Below are 24,290 nucleotides of genomic sequence, written 5' to 3' on the forward strand. Positions count from 1 at the left end.
ATCTGGAGCGTTTAGCTGCCGGGGCTCAGGAAGCACATCCATTCTGCATCTCTAATTTTCTCCTTGGATCACACCTTTGAGACCCCCATGACAATCTCTTCACAGGACGAAGAGGCCTCCTGCGTCACAACGACAGCTCACGACATCTCAACACCAGTCCCTCTGACAGCCACACTCCAGCTCCCACAGAACACCATGCCATGCCAGGCCAGCTCACCCCATGGTGGCCGGCACAGCGCCTACACCAGCTTGCGCTATGAGGCTGGTATAGGGGAGGGCCATCCTCAAAGAACCCATCCTTGCTCTGTGCTTGGTGAACAGGGGCGAAATGTGGTGTCTGCATTTTTAAATCTGCACAGCGCCATCTGATAGATTTGTGTGGATGGTGCTATTTATCATTCGGCATTCATGTATTATTACTCTGCTGCCTGGGGCCAGGAGAAGTCAGCATGAGTGGGATGGCTTAGCAAGGGCAGACTCGGTAATTTCTCTTGGAAAATTAGCATGATGAGCAACATGGCAGAAATCCTGGCAAAGGCACAGTTGGGGCAAAGAAGGTCGGGAGCCGATGGTCAGGACCCAGGATGGGTGTGGCCTGGGGCAGCGGGAAGTGGAGAGGGGAAGCAGAGACACAGGACAGGAATCTGTGGGAGGTTATCATGTGCCATGCTGGGTGCTAGGACCTCCATGTATGTCATCACACTCCCCAAATCCTCATGGCTACCCTGAGAATGAAATGTTACTGTCTCCATTTTATACATAAGGAGATGCCCAAAAATGTTAAGTACTCACTAAAGATCATGCAGCTCTGACACTTGGTCAGCCCAAGTCTTCAGCTTTGCCAGTGGTTCTTGTTCCACTAGTCCACAGGTGCAGGAAGCTGTCCTTAGACACACACACACACACACACACACGTACGTGTGCACACCCTCTCCTTTCTTTGAGTCATCTCTGTTCCCTTGGATACCTTTTTCAGTTCTCACCTAATACAGTTTGTGGCATATTATACTTGATTGGATAGTGCTTTGTAATGGTTCTGAAAGTGTGTGTGTGTGTGTGTGTGTATGTGTATGTATGTATGTGTATGTGTATATTCTCACTCCAACTGCATTGTAAGCTCCAAGGGCAACATTCTGTCTCCTATTTCTTTTTCTTCCTCTACCACATGGCTGGTGCATGATTCTGCAAAAAAAAATTGGCACTCAGTACATGTGGCTGACTGACAGACACATATATTTCAGCCTGCAAGTCCCACAGGACTATAAATTGCTGCACGAGGTATTTGAGTTAGAAGAGACAGAAGAAGTTATATTTATTAAAAGTTTGCTCTAGCCCTGTGCTATCATAGATGCTTTCTCTCTAATCCTCTAAACAATCCCATGAGGTAGGCATCACCACCCCTACTTCACAGATGGGGAAGCCGTGCCATGCCCAGGGTCTCTGCTGGCCTCCAGTGATAGCACACTGCAGTTCTCATGGCACTCCTGTTCCTAAATGCCAGGATGTGACAGATGCCTGCCTGGGTGGGCTGTGCTGGAGCCATCCCACCCAAAGGTGTGGAAGGGACCGGCTGCCTTCTCAGTGCTCTGGGTCCTGTGACTTAGTTCTTTAAGAGTGCAAAGCCCTTGTGGTAGGCAGAGACTGAAGCTGAGCTTTCATTATCTCTCCCTCCACCCTCCCCACCCATCCTGGCGTTCCTAGCTGCGGTGGTCTACCGCATTTCCTCATTCTGCAGGGAGCCAGAAGGGCAAGACGTGGATGTGCTGTAAGAATAGCATCTTCCCTTTCCACCTTGCCTTCTGCCTTGCTCTCCAGACGTGTGATGTTCTCCACATTGCCCCTGCTGAGGGGTGCCCCAGGAGAGGCTCCCATGCATTAGAGACTGGTCAGTGGAGGGGCTGTGGGCATCAGGGCAGCATGGGGGAGGAGGAACGGGGGGAGGGGCGCGAGCGACAGCCCAGGCATCCACCTCCCATCCCAGATGTGCGCCGGCAGGAAGGCGGTGTGTGCAGTGCCATGAGGGATGTCACCCTCTGGACCCAGCCCTTCCTGTTTACTCCTGGGTGGCCTGTGCCCAACCTCAGGGAGCCCTGAGATGTGACATGGACACAGTCAGCCCTTTTGTCCCCTTTGCCTCATCACATTTCCCCAGCTGCAGGGCTGCAATGGCCTCTTTTCTTTTCTCCTGGATACCAATTTCTTCCACTCACATTCATTCTTCTAAGGCACCATGTTTGCTCAAGTCTCCCCCGGGAGCTCAGACATTGTTAGCGGCTCTCAGTGACCTTCCCCAGCAAAGTGAAAGCTCAGCCCGGACGCCTCCCTCCCAACCTGGTCCCAAAGCACCTTTGTAGATTTATTGCCCATGAATTGCATCAATGAGCCCTGTGCTAGATCATAGGCCACTTCCTGGTGTGCATTGCACCCTCACTTGGTCTCTGTCCTTCGCTTTCTCAAGATCTTGGCCTGTTGCCTTTCAGTACCCAAGACCCATCTCAGCGCAGCATCTACAGGGGACCAGACACATGCCTTCCTGGACAACCCCTGTTGGCTGACGCCCCTCCTTGGATCTGTAGCCCTCCTGCACTCAGATTGAACTCCTGGGTGGCTGACCGCAACTAAACCGGAAGTGTCTGAGAATAGGGTTTGTCTCTGTAGACATGTGTATCAAAGATGACTGACCCAGGTCCCTGGACAGAGTGGCTTCTCAAGGGGTGAATGCAGCTCAGAGATTTGCTTTCACATGTCCCACTTCAACTCACTCGCCATCACTTGCTGAGCATCTACCATGTGGCTGGGCCCTGTGCCAGGTGCTGGAAATGCAAAGGGAACAGGACTTGGCCAATCAAGAGGAGAGGACAGCCGGCCGGCCAATGGCCACTGCCGTGCTAAGTGGGAGAAGAAGGGTCTGGAAGCTTCAGGAGAAAACGAAACCTTCCATCTAAGTAAGGACCCACAAGAGGAGTTGAGCTGGTGAGGGAAGGAGACTGAGGAAGATTGAGTAATCTAGATTCTACTGTTTTCTATGCTTTATTTATAGTTTAATTTGTAATTATTTTGAGGAGTGAATACAGGCTTATGGTATCGAATTCAAAAGGTACAAAGGATCCAGAGTGAGACAGCTGTTTTCTTCTCACCCTGCTGTGAAGCCACCCAGGTGCACTCTGTTCCCCTCTGAGGCCCCTCCTTGCCATTCCTGCCACCTGACCATGGGACTTACCACAGTCTCCCCAGATGCAGGGTGCCCATGGCGCCCCACAGTGCCTCACAGTGGCGGGGCGGCCGCACAGCAGCCAGCTGGCATCTGAGAGGAGGGCTCTGGGAAGGGCTTTTTTTTTTTTTTTTTGAGACAGAGTCTCACTCTGTTGCCCAGGCTGGAGTGCAATGGCACGATCTTGGTTCACTGCAACCTCCGCCTCATGGGTTCAAACAATTCTCCTGCCTCAGCCTTCTGAGTAGCTGGGATTGCAGGGGTGCGCCACCACGCCTGGCTAATTTTTGTATTTTTAGTAGAGATGGGGTTCGCCATGTTGACCAGACTGGTCTCGAACTCCTGACCTCAGGTGATCCACTTGCGTCAGCCTGCCAAAGTGTTGGGATTACAGGTATGAGCCACTGCGCCCAGCTGGGAAGGGCTCTTAGAGGAAATATAGGTCCAAGCTTTTCCAGGGCCTCCTATCCCCCACTCATGGGGACCATTCTTAGGACCAGCTCTCTGATCTCCAGTCATCCTCCTCATCCCAGACCAGGAGCACCCATATGACCTGGCCAAACCCGTGATGCTTCTGATGCCAGAGACAGCCCACAGCCCTGGGTTCAGTGCCCTTACATGGCTTCAAATCAGACCACCCTTGGGGACCCTGGCCCAGGGACGTCCTGGAAAGGAGCTGACATCACTACCCATCAACTGGGGGTCTCCATCTTCCACCCGGACTCCTAGCCCGGCCAGTGTCCCTCCCTTCAGAAGCCACAGCTGCTTGTGCACTGGTGGGTGCTTGTGTGGGCACCCTTGGATGGGCAGCCCTAAGACTCAGGGGCTCTCCTCCCAGAGGGCACAGGCAGGACACGTGGCACAAGGGGCCATGGCAGGCCACGCTGTCACCCTCCTGGCCCAGCGCCTACCTGATTTGTTCTTGTATTCAATGTCGAAGCCCGTGATGATGCTGTTCCCGTCAAATCGCTGGGTCCAGCGCAGGTTCATGCTCCGGGCCTTCACCTCCCGGATCTCCAGCTCTGGGGGGTCGGGGGGCTCTAGGGTGTGGCAGGGGAGGGGAGGGAAGTGAGGAGGGCAGCAGGGAGCTTGGCCTCCTGCTTGGCCCTGAGGATTGGCATCACCTGGGTCTAGCCAAGGACTCTGGCACCCTAGGGTTTGAGCAGGGTGGGGGCTGGAGGAGGCCAGCAGCCGGGCTTGGAGGCTGAGGAGGCCTGGCTTGCTCTCCTGTCTTGCTGCCATCTTGTTCTTGGCCTGGGAGAGGGCTGACTCTTCTGCAGGGATTCCTGTTAGCTGACGGCATTTTTCCCCTTCCAACTTCCCCAGCTTGACTTTCCCTTCCCACACCTGCTGCAGGGGCCTGGACCCAGGAACCTGACTCCCCCACCCCTCCCCAGAAGGGTCAGTGGAATCTATAGCGGCTGTAGCCATTGCAAACTTTTGCTGTTTAAGTTCCTGGAAAGGTCTTATTTCCCTACTCTGGGCAGGAGGGCAGGTGGAGGGAGGCTTTTCCCCAGAAGGCAGTTTCCTGTCATCCTCCACCATGGCGTAGGCTGCGGCCCCTGCTCTTTGAGGTGGAGTTAGCGGTGGGCCCCTGGGCCCTGGGGAGGTGGGATGGGAAGGGTGGGGCAGGTGAAGGTACCTTGCACAGTGAGTTGGATCAAGCCCCGGTCCTCCCCATATGAGTTGATGGCATGGCAGCTGAAGAACACAGAGTCCCCACGGTCAGCGGGCTTGAGCTGGGAGACCACCAGCAGGGGCAGGAGAGGGAGGAAACAGGGAGAGTCTTTTAGAGCTGGTCAGCTGAAGGGGTCACTCCAGGGCTCTCAGCAAGACCCTCTTGTTCTGGGAGGGGGACCCACAGGGGCTTTGTCAAGGGCTTCTCTTCCCAGGGACTTCCAAAGATGGAAGTATGGAGGGCTTCATACGGGGAGGGGCTGGGGGACACCAGAGGGAGAGAGGGGCTGAAGAGTCCTAGGGGAGTGAGAGGGGCTGAGGGGGTCCCAGGGGAGTAGGAGGGGCTGGGGGGGGGGTCCAGGAGAGTGGGAGGGGCTGGGGGGGGGGTCCAGGAGAGTGGGAGGGGCTGAGGGATGGGTCCAGGAGAGTGGGAGGGGCTGAGGGATCCAGGAGAGAGGGAGGGGCTGAGGGGTCCCCAAAGGGAGAATGGAGCCCTGGGGGTTCCAGAAAAGAAGGTGGGACTGAGGAAACCACATTTGATTGCTGTGGGGTTGTCAGAAAGGAGATAAAGTGAAGTTCTGAGACAGAGATTCCTGGATGGAGAGGGGAAATAGGTGGGAAAGGGGAGGTACATTTTTGGGGTGTGGGGAGGGGCTCCCAGGCTCCCCATTTGCCTCCTGGATGCAGATGTGATAGCTGCGGGCTCCCCACTCTCTGAGAGTTGGGGTCCCCCAGCACTGAGGTGGGGGCGCTCACCTTCAGTGTGGAGACGACCTCGTCGCCGTTGTCCTTGGTGGCGATGGCATACCGCATGACGCGGTCAGGGTCGATGACCGTGTCCCCCTTCTCCCAGCGGATGATGATGGGCCGCTCACCCCGTGCCGTGCAGTTTAGCTCCTTCGCATGGCCCTTGATGGCGATGGTGGTGTTGGGGTGGGAAGTGATCATGGCCGGGACTGGGGGGCGGAGGCGGAGAAGGCCCAGTGAGGGTCGGGAGACCAGCCTGGAGGAGGCACGCGTGCCCTGCACAGAAGCCCCCGCCCCAGCCCTCCTCCCCCAGGAGAGGCTCCAATAAAGGAGTGCAGGGAACCCCACTGGCCTGTCCCTTCTCCCACATCCATCCATGACTGGGGCAGCCTCCCTCTTCACCGGGGGTCCCACATTCCTCTTCTGGGGAGGGAGTGGCCTGTGCTCAGAATGCTTTTACAGGTATGCCATACATAGAACTATAAAGGAAACCACTTGTATTGAAATACGGTTATGCAAATATTAAAAACATGAACAAGCAAACCTTCGATATCGTATATCACCTATCAGTATGTGTTCTTTACTACTCTTTACAAAATAAGATCCAGTGGTAGCTCGTATAATTGCTGTCTTATATTACCATGATCCTGTAATAGTGCTGCGTATAAGTGATATTTTAAGATATTTGCAATCACTGTGATGTGATGGGAGCATATCCGAGGATTTCTGCTGGTGACAGTCACGGGGCTGCTATTGCTGCATTCTGTCGCTTATGTTCAAAATGGAAGGAATACTAAATTTCAGTTAGAAGTTAGTGAAAAAATGTGATTTTCCCTCCACCCACATTCATGGATCCCCCTGAATCAGATCCATAGAGCTTCTAGCGGCCTCTGGACCCCAGGTTAAGAACCCTTCTTGAAAGCACCAAGGCTCTGCTTTTTCTCTATAGCTAAGGCTTGTTTATCTCCCTCCTGTTCCTTCAAACAAGATACAAAGGAAAACCCTGGACACCACTACCACAAGTAAGATCCACAAGCAGTGCTAACAGGACTGAGAAAATCACCACCAAACAACCAGGGCCCAGGCTGGTCATCAGAAGCCCCAGTCCCTACTGCTCAGACAAGAAGCCTGTCAATCACCGGCCCCTCCTCTGGGCCTGAGCACCTGCGGCAGCAGCAGGAGGGAAGGGGCAGGGGAAAAATGGTCTCAGCTGCAGCGAAACCCTGTCCCCTTTCTCCTCCGCCCAACTCAATGAACACACATGGGGCACTTATGCCATCATGAGACCTCGTGCCAGGCTGGGGGGTACACATGACAATGAGACAGGGTCCTTGCCTCTGGAGGGAGGGGAAGACAGATACCTGCACCGGCAACATGAACTGGAGGAAAATCTGATGAGTGTTTCATCAAAGGGTTAGGAGACATTAACTTTGACTGAGGGGCATCAGGGAAAGCATAGTCCATCCATTCAGCAAGGATTCATTGAGACCTTCTATGTGCCAGGTCTTGTCCCGGGTTCTGGAGCTGACAGTGAATAGGACAAACATGGCGTGATCTCATGTTTGAAACTCCTATGATCTCAGGGAGTTTCACTCTAGTGGTGAGAACAGACAAGACTAGCAATTTCAGTGAAGAGTGGTGAGTCCTATGCTGGGAGAAATGCACGGCCCCTGACCCAGCAAGACTTAAATGGGGAGAGCAGAGGGAAGGGCGCCCAGGCAGGAGAATCTGCTTGAGCCAAGGCTCCAAGGCAGACATAGGCGGGGCAGGTCCCAGGAAGGTCAGTGATTTGGTGCTGCTGGAGACTACCCTTGTCCTTTTCTTCTCTGGGAAAATTTGCCTTCCAGTGGCTCTTGTCTCAGGAGGGATGCCCAGGAGCCATCCTGGAGTATATAAATGGGGAGGGGCTGTCATTGGCTGCAAGAATCGGAAACCCCCCACCCCCATTCAGGGGAATACCTCTTGTCACAGCAGAGACCAGCTCACCTTATCCTGGTCACTGGCCTGCTTTGGGCAATCGTGCAAAAAGGGGCTTTGTCTTCTCTGTCCTCAAAACCCAGTTCCCTGCCCGCCCCCCGCCCCTGCCTCCGCACCGTGTCTCTGCTCCATTTCGACAGCTGGCCCTTTCTCCTCCTTCCTTCCGGGTATTCTCAGGGTTTTTCTCTCTCCTAGTTTTAAAGGCCTGCTCAGACAAAGTTGTTCCCAGCAAACTCTCCAGGGACATCTGACTTTTATGGACAAATAAGCCTTTGAAGAAATGAGAGGAGCCACAGAGCTGCCACGGTGCCATCTGACACCAGTCCGTGGGTGAGGAGGCGTCTGGGACCGGAGTAGGGTGGATGAAGGGAGGTTTCAGGCTCCCCGAAGTCACACCACACAGCAAGCCACCTCCTCTGCTGCCTTGTCATGCACGACTTGATGCTGACGACAGCCCTGGCCTCCAGGCCCCCGCACCAGCCTCTCAGCACATTCCCCAGCCCCAGCTCATCAAATAATGAAGCAGATAAATTTTATAATGCACGGCATTACACTAGGATACACAATAAAATGCAAAAGACAAATAACGAGGTGCAAGTTATAATGAAGAAAAAGCCTGCAGTCAGAGACATCCGAGTATGAATTATTGACTAAGGTTTTACACTCTCAAGGATGTGCGGAGGAATATTTTTCCATCAAAGATTTGCATAATTCACTCGTATAAACCTGGGTGGAATATAGAGTAAGATTTTACACCAACAAGTCAGGACGTGCATTGCAGATGCCTCCATTTTTTACTGGAGAATTGAGCTCGGGTGTCGGGGAGGCTCGTAAGCGGACTGGGGACTGGGACCCCCGTGGGTCGGGCCCTGAGGCCTCCTTCCTGGGGAGGAATCCTGTTCCTGAAAGGTTGCTGCTGAAGCCACAGAGAAGCAGGGGAACTGTGTGTGTGTGTGTGTGTGTGTGTGTGTGTGTGTGTGTGTGTGTGTGTAAGTGGGGCTGGGAGGGAGAGTCTTTCTTTGGTAGGAGGACTTCACAGTTCTGCAGCACACCTCTGTTCTGTTCTCCAGGCAGGCCTGCACTAACCCTTCCGGGACCTGTGTGTGAATTACAAAGGCACCTCCACCATGCCTCTGGCTGGGTGCTGCCTGGTGCCGGGAGCCACAGCTTGGCCAATGAAGCAGGGACCATGTTTCAGACCCCATTCACCCCTGAGGCTATGTACTTTTGAGCAGTGCACAACCTGTGTATCCATACATGCCATTCCCACTTCAGGGAACCTGCCTTTCTAGTCAGCTTTGTTCAGCCCTGTGGGCAGCCAGGGACAGCAGGGTCCCCAGGGATCCTTGGCCCCTCAGCCCTTCTGTGTGTGGTAACAACCATACCTGGAGCCTGAGACAGGGTCCCTTCACCCTTCCACCAGCTTAGGATGGCAATGAGCACCACACACCACAACTCTTACAGTCCCCTAGCTCAGGGCTAGTTCAGGGGAGCCCGTTCATGAGGAAGAGGAGAGAAGCTTGAGGGGCTTGGGGCCAGGCCAGCCTGGGATCTGCTTCTGTGGCTGCGAGCTATGTGGCCTTCCACCCCTTAAAGCTAACTTCTGTGAGCCCCACGGAGCATTGTGAGGACAAAGTGAACCCACATATGTAAACTGCCTGCCACACAGCACTTGCTTAAGAAACCTGGATTCTAGTCCTATCCCCAAGGGGTTCCATCAAGACAGGAGCTCTTTTTTATAGAAACGTATGACGTGCAACATAGACTATTGCCTTTCATTTTGTGTGTCAGGACAAGGGTCTTTTTGGGTAGAGGAAAAAAGCCTAGGTCTGTGGCCTGAAGATAGACTGTGGTACTGAAAGTAAATGTCAGAGAATGTGGTCCTAGGCAAAAGAGGATCTGGCCAGAGTCAACCTCCACTGAAGTGTCAAAAGTGGCTCTTCTTGGCCTGGCCAATGGTTCCTTGTGTCATAGGCTACACCTACTGGTGTCAGCCAGCGCTGGCCGGTCCTAGCTTGATAACCAGAACCCCACTGGGCTGGTATAATTAGCCCCTGAATTCAAAACAACTGGGTGCCAGGTAATAAGGACTACCTCACATGTACAAGTGGCAGGGAAAAGGGTGTGTGGCTTGACATGCATTACCAGACTCCATGGAAAAGGCTCAAAGAAAAAACTAGGTCAGAAGTCATTTCCTTTTCCATCCTCGCCAGCGCAAGTGAATGCAATCAGCCAATTAGCTAAACTGGGTCTGCTGAACGCCCAAAATGGCGGATGGGAAAGAGCGGATGTGAAAATGGCAGATGTGAAAGTAGCGGATGTGAAAGTAGCGGATGTGAAAATGGCAGATGTGAAAGTAGTGGATGTGAAAATGGCGGATGTGAAAATGGTGGATGTGAAAGGTGCATGTCTCAGGCAAGAAGGAAAGCAGAGCCCCGGTGCAGTAAGATGGATGTATATCCTTCCATGGGAATACTGCCAGCTTCCTTCCAGGCCTTGCCCCTAAAAGTTAATCTGGGAAGTGCAAGACTGTATAAGACCCATGTCTGTTACTCCTACAAGTTCAGAAAATACACGTGTACAAGTTACTGGCTTCAGGTGTTACTTGCCAGGTGATTCCACAGAATCCTAGCATCCTAGCACTGCAGAACCCAGATGAAGACCTGTTCTACTGAATTTGTAGCAGCTGCTGGCCACACGGGGCTAATGGGCACTTGAAATACAGCCAGCCCAAATTGGGATGTGTGATAAGTATAAAATACATAGTGGATTTCAAAAATGTAGGAAGAAAAAAAAAAGAATGTAAAATACCTTCTTTTTTTTTTTTTTTGAGACAGAGTCTTGCTCTTGTTGCCCAGGCTAGAGTGCAATGGTACAATTTTGGCTCACTGCAACCTCCGCCTCCTGGGTTCAAGTGATTCTCCTGCCTCAGTCTCACAAGCAGCTGGGATTACAAGCGCGTACCACTACGCTTGGCTAATTTTTGCATTTTTAGTAGAGACGGGGTTTCACCATATTGGTCAGGCTGGTCTTGAACTCCTGATCTCAGGTGATCCACCCGCCTCAGCCTCCCAAAGTGCTGGGATTACAGGTGTGAGCCACTGCACCTGGCTGTCATTAAGTTTTATATTGACTATCTGTTAATATTTTAGATGTATGGAGTTAAATAGAATATACTATTATAATTAATCTCACCTGTTTCTTTTTTATTTTTTTGAACATGTGACAGAGAGGGGATTTCAAATTACATATTATTTGGCTCACGTTATGGTTCTACTGAATGGAACTGGTATAGATCAGTGACACAGACCCTTCCTTTGGCAAATGGAGAAACTGAGGTGGTGCAAGGAAGCAGTTTGCCCAAGGTCACGTTGCTGGTAAGCAGAAGAGCATCTTAAAAGAGGATGGGTTGCAGAGGGCAGTACTGAACACACAGCGATGCTGTGAAAGGTGGGCGGCCCGGTATCACTGGGAATGCGATTTCTCAGCTCTCTAGGACTCATAATTACAAGCTCAGGTTATCTGTTCCTAACATTAACCAAGAAATATCAGGTCTTGTTCTGGGGACCCTATTTGACGAAGGACATTGACAGGCTGGAGTGTGACCAGTAAGATGGGCCGACTTCAAAGCATGCTGAGAACTGGGAATTAGTAACCCAGGGAGCAAGGGAGAGACGCTGCAAGGGGGGAAGGGAAGACCTCCTACTTGGCCTAAGAAGGAATGTTCTAGTATTTTCTGCTGTTTGGGGAAAGGGCCACAGTGGGAAGTGGCAAGCTCCCTGCATTGGAAGTAGACAACCTGTGGCCTCACAGAAAGGAGTCAATTAAGGCCTGGATCTGGGCCCCTTGTCTTTGGGCCCTCGGGGGTGCCCGGGTCTCAGGAGAGGGAAAGACGGTCTGGGAATGTGGCTCACTGTCTGATGAAGTGGTTCTATGAATCAGAGTACTCGTGTCCTTGCAGATGGGCGCTTTCAGCCCCTTGTCCTCAGTAAGAGGCAGGGAATCCTCTTCCCCTCTTCTTCTGCCAACTAACCAGAACAGAGAACTCTGCCACTGTGCTCCTCCATCCGGCCCTGCACCCAGCCTCCAAGGACCACGGTGTCCTCCTGTGCCCACAGATAGGAGCTTTGGCCCTCCTGGCTGCTGTACTGCTGGGCTTAACAAGGCAGCCCCTTAATAGGGGGAAGTTCAGGGCATAGGTGCCTGCCCCATTGATCCTTCACCTTCTTCCACCTCCCCCTTACTTCTTGCTCTGGACTACAAGATCTCTCTGCTTCATTGAGTTGCAGTAATAAACAAGATTGAACTCTCTCTATATGGAGACCAGCTGTACCTCACAGGGCTTTTTGGGTGAAGGCGGCCACCACGAATTCCCTGGGGAGATGGTCATATGCACTCACCAGGAGTACAAATCCTGACATGCACAGACACAGACACACACACACACACACACAGACACACACCACACACAGAGGGGCAGTGTCAGAAACACACCTCAACAGACAGTCACAAACACAGTCACCCTCACAGCCTGTGCTCTGACACCCTTACCATAAACCCATGGATGGCATAACACACACATAACCCGATGCAATGATCAATTGCACATCAATACCCTGATGTGCTTGTTTAACACACATCTCCCCACATTGCTGTAGTCCATAAGCACAGGCTCTCTCCACACACACACTTGTATAGTTCCCTTTTATTGGGTGCTTACCATGTCCTGGCAGGATTCTAAGTACTTTGCATGAATGAACTCATCTGAGGTAGGCACTGTTATTATGCCCCGGTTCCAAAGCCTGTGTCTCAGTGTATTTCTTGACGAAGCTCCATGGCCTCCCGCATGCCCAGGTTCCCCTGACAAAGCAGGCCCTGAGCTGGATGCCTCTGCCTTTTGGCCTATCGTTCAGTGGTTCCTCCCAACAGCAACCACAAAAGCAGGTCTTATCATCTCCACTTTTCAAATGAGGAAACTGAGGCTTCCAGAAAGTGTTGCTTCCACCTCTAAGGGGGCTGGCCACCTCTAGCCATCTGTTTGTCTGCCACCCTTGCACACAGTCCCTGGCTTTTGGAAATGGAATTTGGCTATCACCAAAAAGCTGTGGCCTCTGCGGCGGGGCAGCTGCAGCAGGTACTCCTGGGGTAGGCAGTGGGGACTGCTGCTTTAGGGGTGCAGGCGGGAGAGCCGGGGTGGGGTGTATGCACAGGGCTGAGTCCTGTGTGACAAATGCTAATGACAGCCACAAAAGCAACTCACTGCTCTGTAGGGCACAGGAGGCTTTAATGAAATACAACTTCTCTGCTTTCCTGCAATCTAATTCAATTAACAGCCAGGGAAATCTGATTTCTCTTTACAAACGGGTGCAGGGGAGACTTTCTGGGGACTTGAGAGAAGGGAAGGGCTAGGGCTAGGCACAGTGGTGTGGGTGAGCTCCTTCTCAGTACACAGCTCCTTCCTATACAGCAGCTTTAGGTGGGGTAGGGTCTTCTCTCTGAGACCCTGGGGGAGTGAAGACCCTGGTGTGAAGACGGCCCATTTCATTCAAGCCTCAGTTACAGTCCCCAGCACCTGCTACAGTGCCTGGCACTGTGATGACCAAATTGGGGCATACTCTGGTGGAGGCCAAGGAGGCTTCCTGATGACTTCCAGGGCTCTTCCCTGACACCCCACATTGCATGCAGGCCTCTCCTGCGGGGCATCCCCTGCATGGCACATGTCCTCCGGCAGGGTCCTTGCCTCCTTGTGTCTGAATGTGAGACGCTCCAGGGCAGAAGCATCTCTATTCCAGGGCTTGGCTCGTGTTTGTGGAAAGGAGAGCTTTACTGGGTATCTTTGCCGTCCTCCTCCAGTGCCCCAGGGCAGCCTGCCCCAGTTCACACTTAGGCTCACTCAGGGGAGCGGGGAGCCTTGCTGGGCCACTGGGGCTCAGGAAGCTGCCTTATAACCATGCGGAAACTCCAGATTTCCTTCTGCTCGTTGAGATGGGCAGGCACCCCTCCAAGAGGAAGCACCACGGAGAGGAGAAAGGCACCAGAGCTGTAGAGGAATCACCCCCTCCCCTTGCTCCAGGGCCCTTTCAGGGCAGCAAGCCGAGGTGGGAGGAAATCAATTTCAGAAACAAGACAGTTGTCAGAATCTGATGTAACCGGTTCCTGTCTGTGAAATTACTCGCAGGCCCTCTCCTGTCACCCCGAGGTCCTGCTTGGACCAGCTGCTATTTACATTTTAATTTGATGTGAGAGGCTGATAGATTTTTAAAACACCACAAGACAGCTCTGCTGCGTCACTCACTCCCGGCATCCACACACTTTCTGACCAACCCCCAGGCGTGGAGGTAGAGTTCTAGGGGTCCCCAGACCCTGCCATGGGGATTGCAAACTCTGCTCCTACTTGGCCCCTACTTAGCACCCCCAGATCCCCCCTTCCACTGGGGTCCAACTTAATAAGCTGGGGCAGGCCCGCTCCTTGCAGTTTACAAAGCAGTGCTGCATCCTTTGCCTCCAGCTTCATTCTTACTAAGGAGGTGGCCTGGCTCTATTATCCCCTACAGAACCATGAGGAAATGGAAGCCCAGAGAGGTTCAGTGATTTATGTAAGGTCACACAGCTGGTGAGTGGCAGGAAGGAGACTGAGCCCCACGTCCTCTGACAACTGGCCAGCTCCTTTCTTTCGGTTTATCCTAGCCTTCTCCTGTGTAGGTTTTTCTTCCTCACATGGAGAGATTCTGGGGAGAGTGAACGTGAGTGGGGGATTTTGAAAGAGGCTGAACACTGGAGGAGCGCCGGGCTAGCAGGGCCAGGAGGCCAGTCCAGGGCAGGCTGGGGCTGGAGGCAGGAGCTGGGGAGAATGGTGAGTCTGGCCTTCCCTGTCTTTGTCTCCTGGCCTCTTTTCCTCTGGTGATTGGAGCTCAGCTGGTGTTTCTGACAAGTCCCCAAGTCACCAGGGAGTGAAGATTCAGTTGTGAATACCCAAAGGAGAGGAGCGAGTAGTGTGTGTGGGAAGGAGGATGTTGAAGGAACAGGATGAGAATGCCACGGGCTGCTGGGAGAGGCTGCTAAAATGCAACAGAGGCATGGAATGTTGAACTCCAAAAGGAAGCCTGGGTACATCTTCACCCCATTCATGGGCGTGACTACGATAATAATCATCACAGTCTGTTATACTGAGAGCTTACTATGTGCCAGGTACTGTTCTGAGTTCTGTTACCTGCATTAACTCATGGAATCCTCACACAACCCTATTTTTATTTTCACTTTACAGATGGGGAAACTGAGGCTGAGATAAATAAATTGCCCCTGGTCACATGGCTAGTAAGTGGCAGAGTCAGGCCATGGCCCAGGTCATTCGTGGTCTCATCCATGACGTAAGAATGTGAATGTTGGCCAGGTGTGGTGGCTCACGCTTGTAATCCCAGCACTTTGGGAGGCCGAGGCAGGTGGATCACTTGAGGTCAGGAGTTTGAGACCAGCCATGGCCAACATGGCCTGTCTCTACTAAAAATACAAAAATTAGCTGGGCATGGTGGCGTGTGCCTGGAATCCCAGCTCCTCGGGAGGCTGAGGTGGGAGGATCGCTTGCACCCAGGAGGTGGAGGCTGCAGTGAGCTGAGGTTGCACCACTGCACTCCAGCCTGTACAAAAGAGTGAGACTCTCTCAATAAAAACAAAAAACAAAAAAACCCATGAATGTCAGAGAAGGCCAGTAGACATCGAAGTAGAATCAGGGGCCCAAGAATAGGGGTGCCAAGCTGAGCTTCTCTGAAGAAAAATGCACGTGAATTTGGGGGAAAGAAGATTGGTCTGGGAACCAGGGGACCAAGGGGTTAGGCTAGTCTGCACTTCCAGGTGGGTGGTCTGGGGGAGGGTCTTGAGGAGGTTCTCAGGCCTGGCTACACCTGAGAATCACCTTGGAAGCTTTTAAAAAATATTACACAGATCCCACCCTGCCCCCCAGGCTCTGACTTATTGTTCCATGGTGGGCCTGGCTGCCTGCATTCCCCATCCCTACCCCGAGGTAATTCTCACGTGGTTTGGAGAAGAACCCCAGGGCTGGATGAGCCCTGCTCTACCTCCTATGACAGCAGCTGCCTCTGGCAGGACAACCCCAGAGGCAACAGGATTGGAAGAAGGGCAGCAAACTTAGGGTGTCCTTCATCAGGAAGGGACTTGACTTTGTCAGGAAGTCCTTCTGAAAGTCTAACTGAAATCTCTCCGGAACTCTCATAGTGCTTTTCGCCAAAAAGGATGCTTTGGGGACGATAAAATGCCTTCTTGGATGTCCTCTTCTTTGCCTTCTGGGAGAGGCTTTTCCAAGGGACAGCAGGTGCCCTGAAGCCTCTCAAGGGCTCTGTGAACCCACCTTGTCAGGGAGCAGGGAGCCCGTGTGTTCAAGGCTCGGATCGCCTTTTGTTTCTGAAAGGATTACATGCACCCCTGAGAGGTGAGGGGGCCCCTCCTTTTCCCCAACCCACCCCACTCCCCTTCTCCCCCCAAAGCCTTGTGTCGCTGCTCCTTGTTAACAAGTTCCCGACAAGAGCTGCAGTGCTGTTTGGCGGTGTGAGATAAGCCGCCACAAAGGGGCATTGTTGGCGCGCCGGGTGGTCGGCGGGGCGGGTGGGAGCAGCGCTTCGCTCAGCCTTCGACAGCAGCGGCATCTCCAGGCCTCCCCTGGGAAAGGCTGGGGGCGGAGTGGGGAGGGGGTGCCTTCTGGTGCCTGTTTTGTTTTTCCCTTCTTAAAGAGCCAGGGCCATGGCGTTGTTAATTTGATTGCACCCACTTCGGCTTCTTGTCTCTCCTGATTAGCCAAGCTCCACCTGAAGCATGAGATTAATTCAGATTGCATGGAAGCAATCAGCCTCAGCGCCGAGAGCCAGTGGGGAGGTGCCAGGGGAGCTGGGGCCCATGGGACCCTGGCTGTCCACTGCTCCAGTACACAGGGAGCAGAACTGGCCCGAACAGTATGTGTGCAAGGGGTAGGGGTGAGGGTCACAGAGAATGGTTGGGGACTTGGACTGCAGAGCTGTTTCTGCTGCACTGGGGGTCCAGTTGAGGCCCTCAAACTCGCCAGGCCTTACTTTGTCCAGCTTTAAAATGGGGCCAGTCACCTCTTCTCTTGGCTCCTTGCTAAAGAGTAGACGCGTAGGACGGGGAGTGTTCTCAAATGAAGATGGGGACCCAGTTTTCCCCCTGCCTCTGGTCCTCTTCTTTTTTTTTTTTGAGACAGAGTCTCGCTCTGTCACCAGGCTGGAGTGCAGTGGCATGATCTCAGCTCACTGCAACCTCCCCCTCCCGGGTTCAAGTGATTTCCCTGCCTCAGCCTCCTTAGTAGCTGGGACTACAGGGGTGCACCACCATGCCCAGCTAATTTTTTGTATTTAGTAGAGATGGGGTTTCACCATGTTGGCCAGGGTGGTCTCCATCTCCTGACCTCGTGATCTGCCCACCTTGGCCTCCCAAAGTGCTGGGATTACAGGCATGAGCCACCGCACCGGGCCTGGTCCTCTACTTTTTATTTATTTAGTTTTTTGAGACAAGGTCTCACTCTGTTACCCAGGCTGGAGTGCAGTGGCATGATGATGGCTCACTGCAGCCTCAATCTCCCAGGTTCAAGTGATCCTCCTGCCTCAGCCTCCTCAGTAGCTGGGACTATAGGTGTGTGCCACCATGCCCGGTTAATTTTTGTATTTTTTGTAGAGATGGGATTTCGCCAGATTGCCCAGGCTAGTCTTGAACTCCTGGGCTCAAGCAATTCGCCCCCCTCTCCCTCCCAGAATGGTGGGATTACAGGTGTGAGCCACTGTGCCTGGCCTGGTCTTCTACTTTCCTGAGAATGTTGGAAAAATGATAGTAATAATAATAGCTAACATTTATTGAAAGCTTATTATGTGCACGCACCATGGCTAATGCTGTACATGAATTATCTCATTAACCCTCACTTCTCCAAACACAGCCCTAAGATGTGGGTAGTATTTTTTATTTCCATTTTAGACATGAGAAAAATGACTCCGAACATCAGAATCCTTTCAGAAACAGAAAGAGATGCCATCTTCCTTTGATCACTTGGAAAGTACTTCCGGGTCATTGCTGTGAATACCCTAGAGCTGTAAAGGGCCTGAAGTAAATATTTTAGGCTTTGTGGGCCATAGGTCTCCGTTGCAAGGACTCCACTCTGCTGTTGTACCTGGAAGCAGCCACAGACAACACAACATACAGAACGGGTGTGGCTGGCTTCCAGTTACATAGACCACTGGCCAGATTTGAGACCCGGTTACTGAACCCTGCCCTGAGATTTTGTGCACAGGAGTGTTGGGCTTTTAGACTTGACCTAGAGGGATTTTTTTGGCTAGGAAACTATTTTGCATTCAGATAGCAGCAGTTATAGGATGCAGGGAGGGAGAGCATGTCAGTTTCAGATGCTGGAAAGCATGGAGTTGTCAATAACAGATCACCGGCTGGGCATGGGATTGTTGTGGGTTGAATTGTGCCCCCAAAAGATATGTTGAAGTCCTCACCCCTGGTACCTGTGAACGGGGACTTACTTGGAAATAAGGTCTTTGCAGATGTAATCAAGATGTAAGTTAAGATGAGGTCATACCAGAGTAAGGTGAGCCCTTAATCCAATAGGACTGGTGTCCTCATAAGAAGAGAAGAGACCCACATAAAGGGAAGAGGATGTGAAGCCACAGGAAGAGAAGGCCATGTGGTGATGGAGGCAGAGACTGGAGTGATGTGTCTACAGTGCGAGCAACATCAAGGACTGCTGGCAACCACCAGAAGAGGCAAAGAAGCCTCCTTGCCTTTCAAGCGCACATGGGCCTGCCAATACCTTGATGTCAGACTCCCAGCCTCCCAGAACTGTGACAGAATAAGTTCCTGTTGTTTCAGGCCATGCAGCTTATGGTACTTTGTGACAGCAGCCACTGGAAACTAATGCAGGGATCCAGTGTGTGATGAGACCTTCTCAGTGCAGAGTGCCCAGGGATGGTAGCCAAGCCTCTGCCCCATGGAGCTGGGCCAGGGTAGGGGGGCTTCCTAGGTGCCAGGTTGGGCTTCACATTCCCTGCTTTATGGGGAGTGCACCCCCTGTTATGCTCCCAGCCCCAAAGGCCCCAGCTGGCGGTAGGCAGGCAGGTGCAAAGACCAAGCCCATCTTGCCCCCGATATCCTCCCCAGCACCTGACTCAAGCTCTTTGCTGTGTAATGGATGAACAGTGCCAGGGCTGAATGCAAGCAAACACAGACAGGAGAAGATGCTCTTTAGAACTGAATCCTGCCACGTCTAGAGTCTCTGTGGACTTGAGAGGCCTAGAGGACTAGGCAGGGAGGGGTGGGTGGAGGCTCAGGCTTCTAGGCGAATCTGCACTTAGCCCCCAGTCTCATTGCTTTCTGGCTCAGGACAGGACACCTGCCAGTCACACGAGTCATGAGTCACTTTAGCGGGGGGCAGGGGGTGGGAGCCTTAGGCTCGTCTGGTCTAGCACACAGCTCTAGGGAGGATCCTGGCAGAGTGTCAGCCAGCGTCCGGCTGCTCAGGGCACCCCCTGTCACCTCCACTTTGACACAGTCACAGTGAACATGCCACCCCTCCGTTCCCATCTACTCCATTTCTATTGGTGGGACCATCATCCTCATCTCTCAGCCTGGAGCCCTAGATTCTCCCAGCTCCTCTGTCCCATTCATCAAGGCCTGGTATTTGTTCCTTCAGAATGACTCTTAGAGTTCCGTTTTCTCTCCATTCCATGCTCAAGATCTTAATATCATTCCTATCATCTAGTGAATCATGTCCAGACTTCAGAACCATACTTCCCATTCCTCTAGTCTCCAGCAGCCTCCGTCTGGTCAGGTGAGCGCCTCACTGCCTGCCTGGGCTTCCTGCCCCCAGGGTCTTTGCTCATGCTCCTCCTTCCACCTGGATGCCTCCTTTCTTCCTTTGCCCTTCCAAACCCAACTCAAGCCTATCCCTCCGGGAAGCTCCATCTGACCACGTCTGTCCACCTTGGGTTTTTCCTTCTCTAACCTCACATCACACTTCCAGTGCCGAACATTTTAGCACGTGATCTTGTCTTGTTTCCTGAAGGTCAGTTCCAGCTTCCTAACGAGTCTGTATGTTCCTGGAGGGCAGAGAGGGTGCTTCAATCTTGCCTTTCTCTCTGTTAGTCTTTGTCACCAGGCTGGACACCCGGGGGCTGCTCAGGAAGCACCTGGTTATTACTTGGCTCATCCAACAATTTATTCTGGCCCCACCATTCAGAGGGGCTTCAACTGTCATTGGGGGAGCAATTCTGGGCTGCCCACTTAGGGCAGGGCTTGGAGGCACTGCTAAGCTCTGTGCCTGCCTGCATTTTCTTATCTATTAAGTAGAGCCACCCCATGATAACCTTGACTCTCTTTTGTCTCGGAGCATTTGCTGGCACCTTCACCTTAACTGACATACAGGATACACACAATTTTGTGATTCATCTGGTCTCTGCCCTTTATGGTACCTTGGAGCTCAGATCCATCTGGGAACTCTTCAGTGCTGTGGTCATGGGGACTGCACGGATGAGAGTGAAGTGGTGGTGATGTGCTTTTTGCCACCACTGGCTAAGGCCTCTAAGAAGGAGGTAAGAGCCCAGATGAGACCCTTAGGGACAAGCACTTTTAAACTGGAACAGGAGGATGCATGGGCAGGTTCATCTCTCCTATCCATTTAATAAAACCTCCCTGCTTGTCAGGGGACCAGGGCGAGGATGGAGATTGTTCCACATGGAGACTGTTCTATTCGACCTTGAAACTTTTGTACAAACGTCCACTTTGGGGTTAGGTTTGGGATGCGATGTGATTGCTCCAATGATACTGTTGCCATTGGGAGGTCAGTAAGATCTCCCACGTTTCGTTGGTTCAGGCTTATCTTCATCTTTCCTATAGCTCCCCGAAGCACAAAAGCCTACAGCTTCTGAATGCTGGGGCCTGGAACTGGCGACACATGCCCTCGAGTCTCCACTGGCACAACAGAACGCAACCCACTTGTTGTGCTCTAGTCATGCCTTAGTGGGTGAGGGAAAGGGACAGGAGGATGGTGACCCCTCTGAATAGAGGAGCAAACTGAGTCCCTGGGAGAAGGACTATGCCCAGTTTACCCAGGGCATAGCGAGGAGCACTGGGACATGAACAAGGATCAGAACCTTTCTGTCCCCTAAATGAACCACTTGTTTTGGCCTCCCTGGGCTCTGCAGAGGGTGGGGAGAGCCTGCAGCTGGCTCAGGGCTGCAGACCTCCTGGCGAGGGCCCAAGGAGGTTTACTGACTCCTTGCTCCTCTGAGAATGGGGTCTGCGGCGGGGAGCCTGGCCTGATGAGAGGATGTGTCCAGCCTTTCTCCTCACCTCTGTTTGATGAAGCAGGAGTCAGAGTGTTGCTCCTTATTCTGTGAAGTCTCAAAATCAATGAGGCCAAAGAGACAGCCGGATGATCATTGCCATGGAAATCATCACAATGGCTCATTCTCTCTTCCCTTCCCTCCCTCCCTTCCTCCAGCAGCGGTGGAGGTGGGGGTGGGCACTGGGCCCCAGGTTTCCAGAGGGGACTCCCTAGCTTGGCATGGGCCAGGGTGGGGCCCTTTCTGCCACCTGGAGGCTGGGCAGGTGAGGCCGACTATGATCATTACCTGGCTGGAGAGAGCAGGTGATGGCTCCCAAATCCCACAGCTGTGGCAGGGCCGAGCACCAGGCCCAGGCCAGCGTAACTCAGCTCCCAGGCCTCAGCCCTTGAGTGCTGCCCCGCCTCCTCCCCCTGCTGCTTGCTGATGCAGCAGAGAGTCCATCCCGTCCCCTACTCGCCCAATCAGGGAGACTCACAAGGGGAGAAGGGAAGAGCAGAGGGGGTGACCTGTGAGCCCGGATGGGATTGGACAAGACCTGTGGACTAGAGGTCTGTCAGCCAGTCCAGATTCCAGAGTGGGCAAAGGCCTATGCTGAGCTGGGTGCCGGAAGTGAGAGTTCCCACCCAGGGAGGCGAAGACCAGCCCCAGCCCCCAAGGAGCTTCAGTCTGTGACAAGATAGGACCCACCACCGGGGAACACACAGGAATATCTTGGGCCAGTTGTCTGCCCTCTCTGGGGCCTCAGTTTGTCACTTGTGCTGAGAGGGGCCTTGTGAGTATAGTGTGTGGACACCCAATCCATGTGCCCAGGCCCCACTTACATGCTCTGCCAACAGCCGTCCCTCAGCTCTAGGGGTCACGGCGGTGGCAGGGCCCATCCGTGGGAGGATAGTCTGTGGAGGAGCCCTCGGGAGGTCCTGGAAGCAGGGAATTCCCTGGGTACCTGGACTGTGGTCTAGAAAGGGCTTTGTGGGCTCTGAGCAGCCATTTTCTCAGGCTCATAGACTCCTTGCCCTGTGGAAGGGGTGGGGGCCCCAGTCCCCCAGGTCTCAGGGAGGTGCTGCTTCTGTTTGACAAGAAGGAGTTTCCTTTGGGCAAATTTGAAATGAGGACCATCTTGGATCTCCAGACGCACTTTTCCAAAGTTTTGCATCCTGACCTCAGTCCCAGTGGCCAATCATGGTGGGTGACCTGGTCCACGGAGGCCCGAGGGCTTCCTTTGCTAGGCCCGCCCCCTCCATTTCTCAAGTCCCCACGAGAGTTTGGCCCCAAGCTCCCCGCTCCTGATGTTGTGGCTGCGCAGCTGGGTGTGTGCTCGCTGAGGGCACTGGGACCTTATTTTAATTGGTCTGACATTTTGCTAAACAAATAAATCAAAACTCAGACCAAACAAAGAGCCCTTATGGGTTTAATTGGCCATGGGCTTTGTCTAGAACCCAATCACTGGTGCCTTCGCAGAGTGGAAGAGAGTCTGGGAGGTCCAACGAGACCTGTCTAATAAGGTCACCTGCTGGATAAGAGGATGGCCGAGTCCCAGGAGGGCACTGCCATTCGATGGCTGCCTCAAAACACAGCCAGCCTTCTTATGCCTGGGACTGGGCAGCTTGGCTTTGTACCTGCCTCTCATTGAAGAATTCTCTTTGAAGATGCTTTATTTTTTCCCCATGTGTCAGTTGAAGGGGGAATGACCTCCTCCTCCTTTTGGTCATTATCTCTCTTCCTTTTTTTAAAAATACATTTTAAAAGGGAAATAAAAGGCAGCTCTGTGGACGTGGTATTTTCTTCTGTTAACTAAATTTATTTTCAATCAAGTTCTGGGAGGTGGCTGGTGCCTTGGAAAGACTACCCATGCTGCTACAGTCACAGCTAGTCTGAGCTGGAAGGGAACTGGGGTCATCTAGTGACTAGATCTTAGTTCAGGCCTCTCACTGTATGGATGAGGAAACAGGCCCAGAGAAAGGAAGGGACAACTCACGGATGCAGAGCCACTGGGTCTGAGCCAGGACTAGCACCCAGCCTTTTTACTCTGTGTTCCTTCTACCAAACCATCAGTCCGTAGAAGCAAGTTCTGGCCTCAGCTGGGACTATACTTAAACCAATGACCTCGATCTAATCTCTGACGTTCTCTGAGAGGGAGCTATTGCCTACCAACCTCACAAGCAAGGTATGGGAATGGCTTTGTAAACTGTCAAATGCTGTCCATGCAGGCGGCGATGCTGGACTGTGTGCTTAGGCACTCGCGAGTTCAACCCACACCAAGACTCAGGGAGGAGTGGGGACCACTTGGGCCTGGTTGGTTGCCATCAAAGATGTCCAAGGACTTGGAAAACCACCTGCCTGCTCTAATAAACCCTTAGCTCCCTGTGATCCTGAAAAGGGTTCCGCATAGCAATTCTCCAAGAACTAGCTTGGGAATTCCGACTCCCATCCAGACCCTCGGACTTCTGGAACTCTTGTTTGAAGCTTAGTGTCAAGAGTCAACTCTACATAGAAAGAAAACATTTAGCTTCCAAAGGCCATAGCATCTCACATTTCATTCTCCCCGTCACTCTCTGCCAGACACCCTGAGTTTCCTCAACATAGGACAGTCACAGGCCTTCCTGTCTCCACACTGTGCTGTTTCTGCATCCCTGGAAGGGCGTGAACTTCATCCCTGCTGGCCCTTGTCCAAATACTTCTCATCCTTCAAGCCCTAATTAGAGACTATTGCTTTGGTGAAGCTTTTCTTGACACCTGCTTCTTCACCCCCAGAGTTAAAATTGATGACTCTATCTCAGATTCTTTCTGTATCACCTTGTTTGTAGCTTTTTAAGGCATTTATCATTTTGTGTATCATAGTTGTTTTGGGTGTCTGTCTATTTCCTCTTCAAGATTCTAAATTCCCTGAGAACGGCAGCTCTGTCTGACTCATCACCAGGTTTCTAGCATCTAAAACCAATGACTGCTAATTATCGAATGTGTATTTTGTGCCAAATACTGTATTAATTGCTGTAAGTGCATGGTCTCCTTTAGACCTTACCAACGCACAAAGTACTACACAGTAATTCCAAACTTACCGGGGAGGACATTGGGGCTGACAGAGATTGTTGTCCTGGACCTCACAGCTATCCAGTGGCAGAGCTGGGCTTTGAACCCAGGGCTGTCTGGCTCTAAAGTCTGTGCTTTTAATCACCACACTTTATTGACCTATTTAGTGAGTGCTCAGGGAGCACCATTAAGTGAGTGCTGAGTTATCACTGGAAGCTGCAGGGATCAATGGTATAGACACTCCACATTAGAAGCCAACCACAAACGTCCAATCTGACACTTGGAGGCTT

General features: G+C 52.5%; 1 protein-coding gene across 3 annotated transcripts in view; it reads right to left on the minus strand.

Annotated features, from left to right (window-relative positions):
- DSCAML1 (DS cell adhesion molecule like 1) overlaps positions 1 to 24,290 on the minus strand; it is a 369,345-nt gene that overhangs the window by 48,532 nt on the left and 296,523 nt on the right. For 2 of the 3 annotated variants that reach the window (XM_034933797.4, XM_034933798.4), the window contains exons 12-14: positions 5,645 to 5,844; positions 4,854 to 4,950; positions 4,123 to 4,251 (exon numbers count right to left, since the gene is read on the minus strand). In XM_034933797.4, coding sequence (XP_034789688.1) covers positions 4,123 to 4,251; positions 4,854 to 4,950; positions 5,645 to 5,844 — 426 coding nt within the window. Of the gene's footprint in view, positions 1 to 1,827; positions 3,583 to 4,122; positions 4,252 to 4,853; positions 4,951 to 5,644; positions 5,845 to 24,290 lie in introns of those variants that run through there. The other variant, XM_057299257.2, reaches the window with a different exon arrangement.

The sequence above is a fragment of the Pan paniscus genome, chromosome 9 (genome assembly GCF_029289425.2).
Source record: "Pan paniscus chromosome 9, NHGRI_mPanPan1-v2.0_pri, whole genome shotgun sequence".
NCBI lineage: Eukaryota > Metazoa > Chordata > Mammalia > Primates > Hominidae > Pan > Pan paniscus.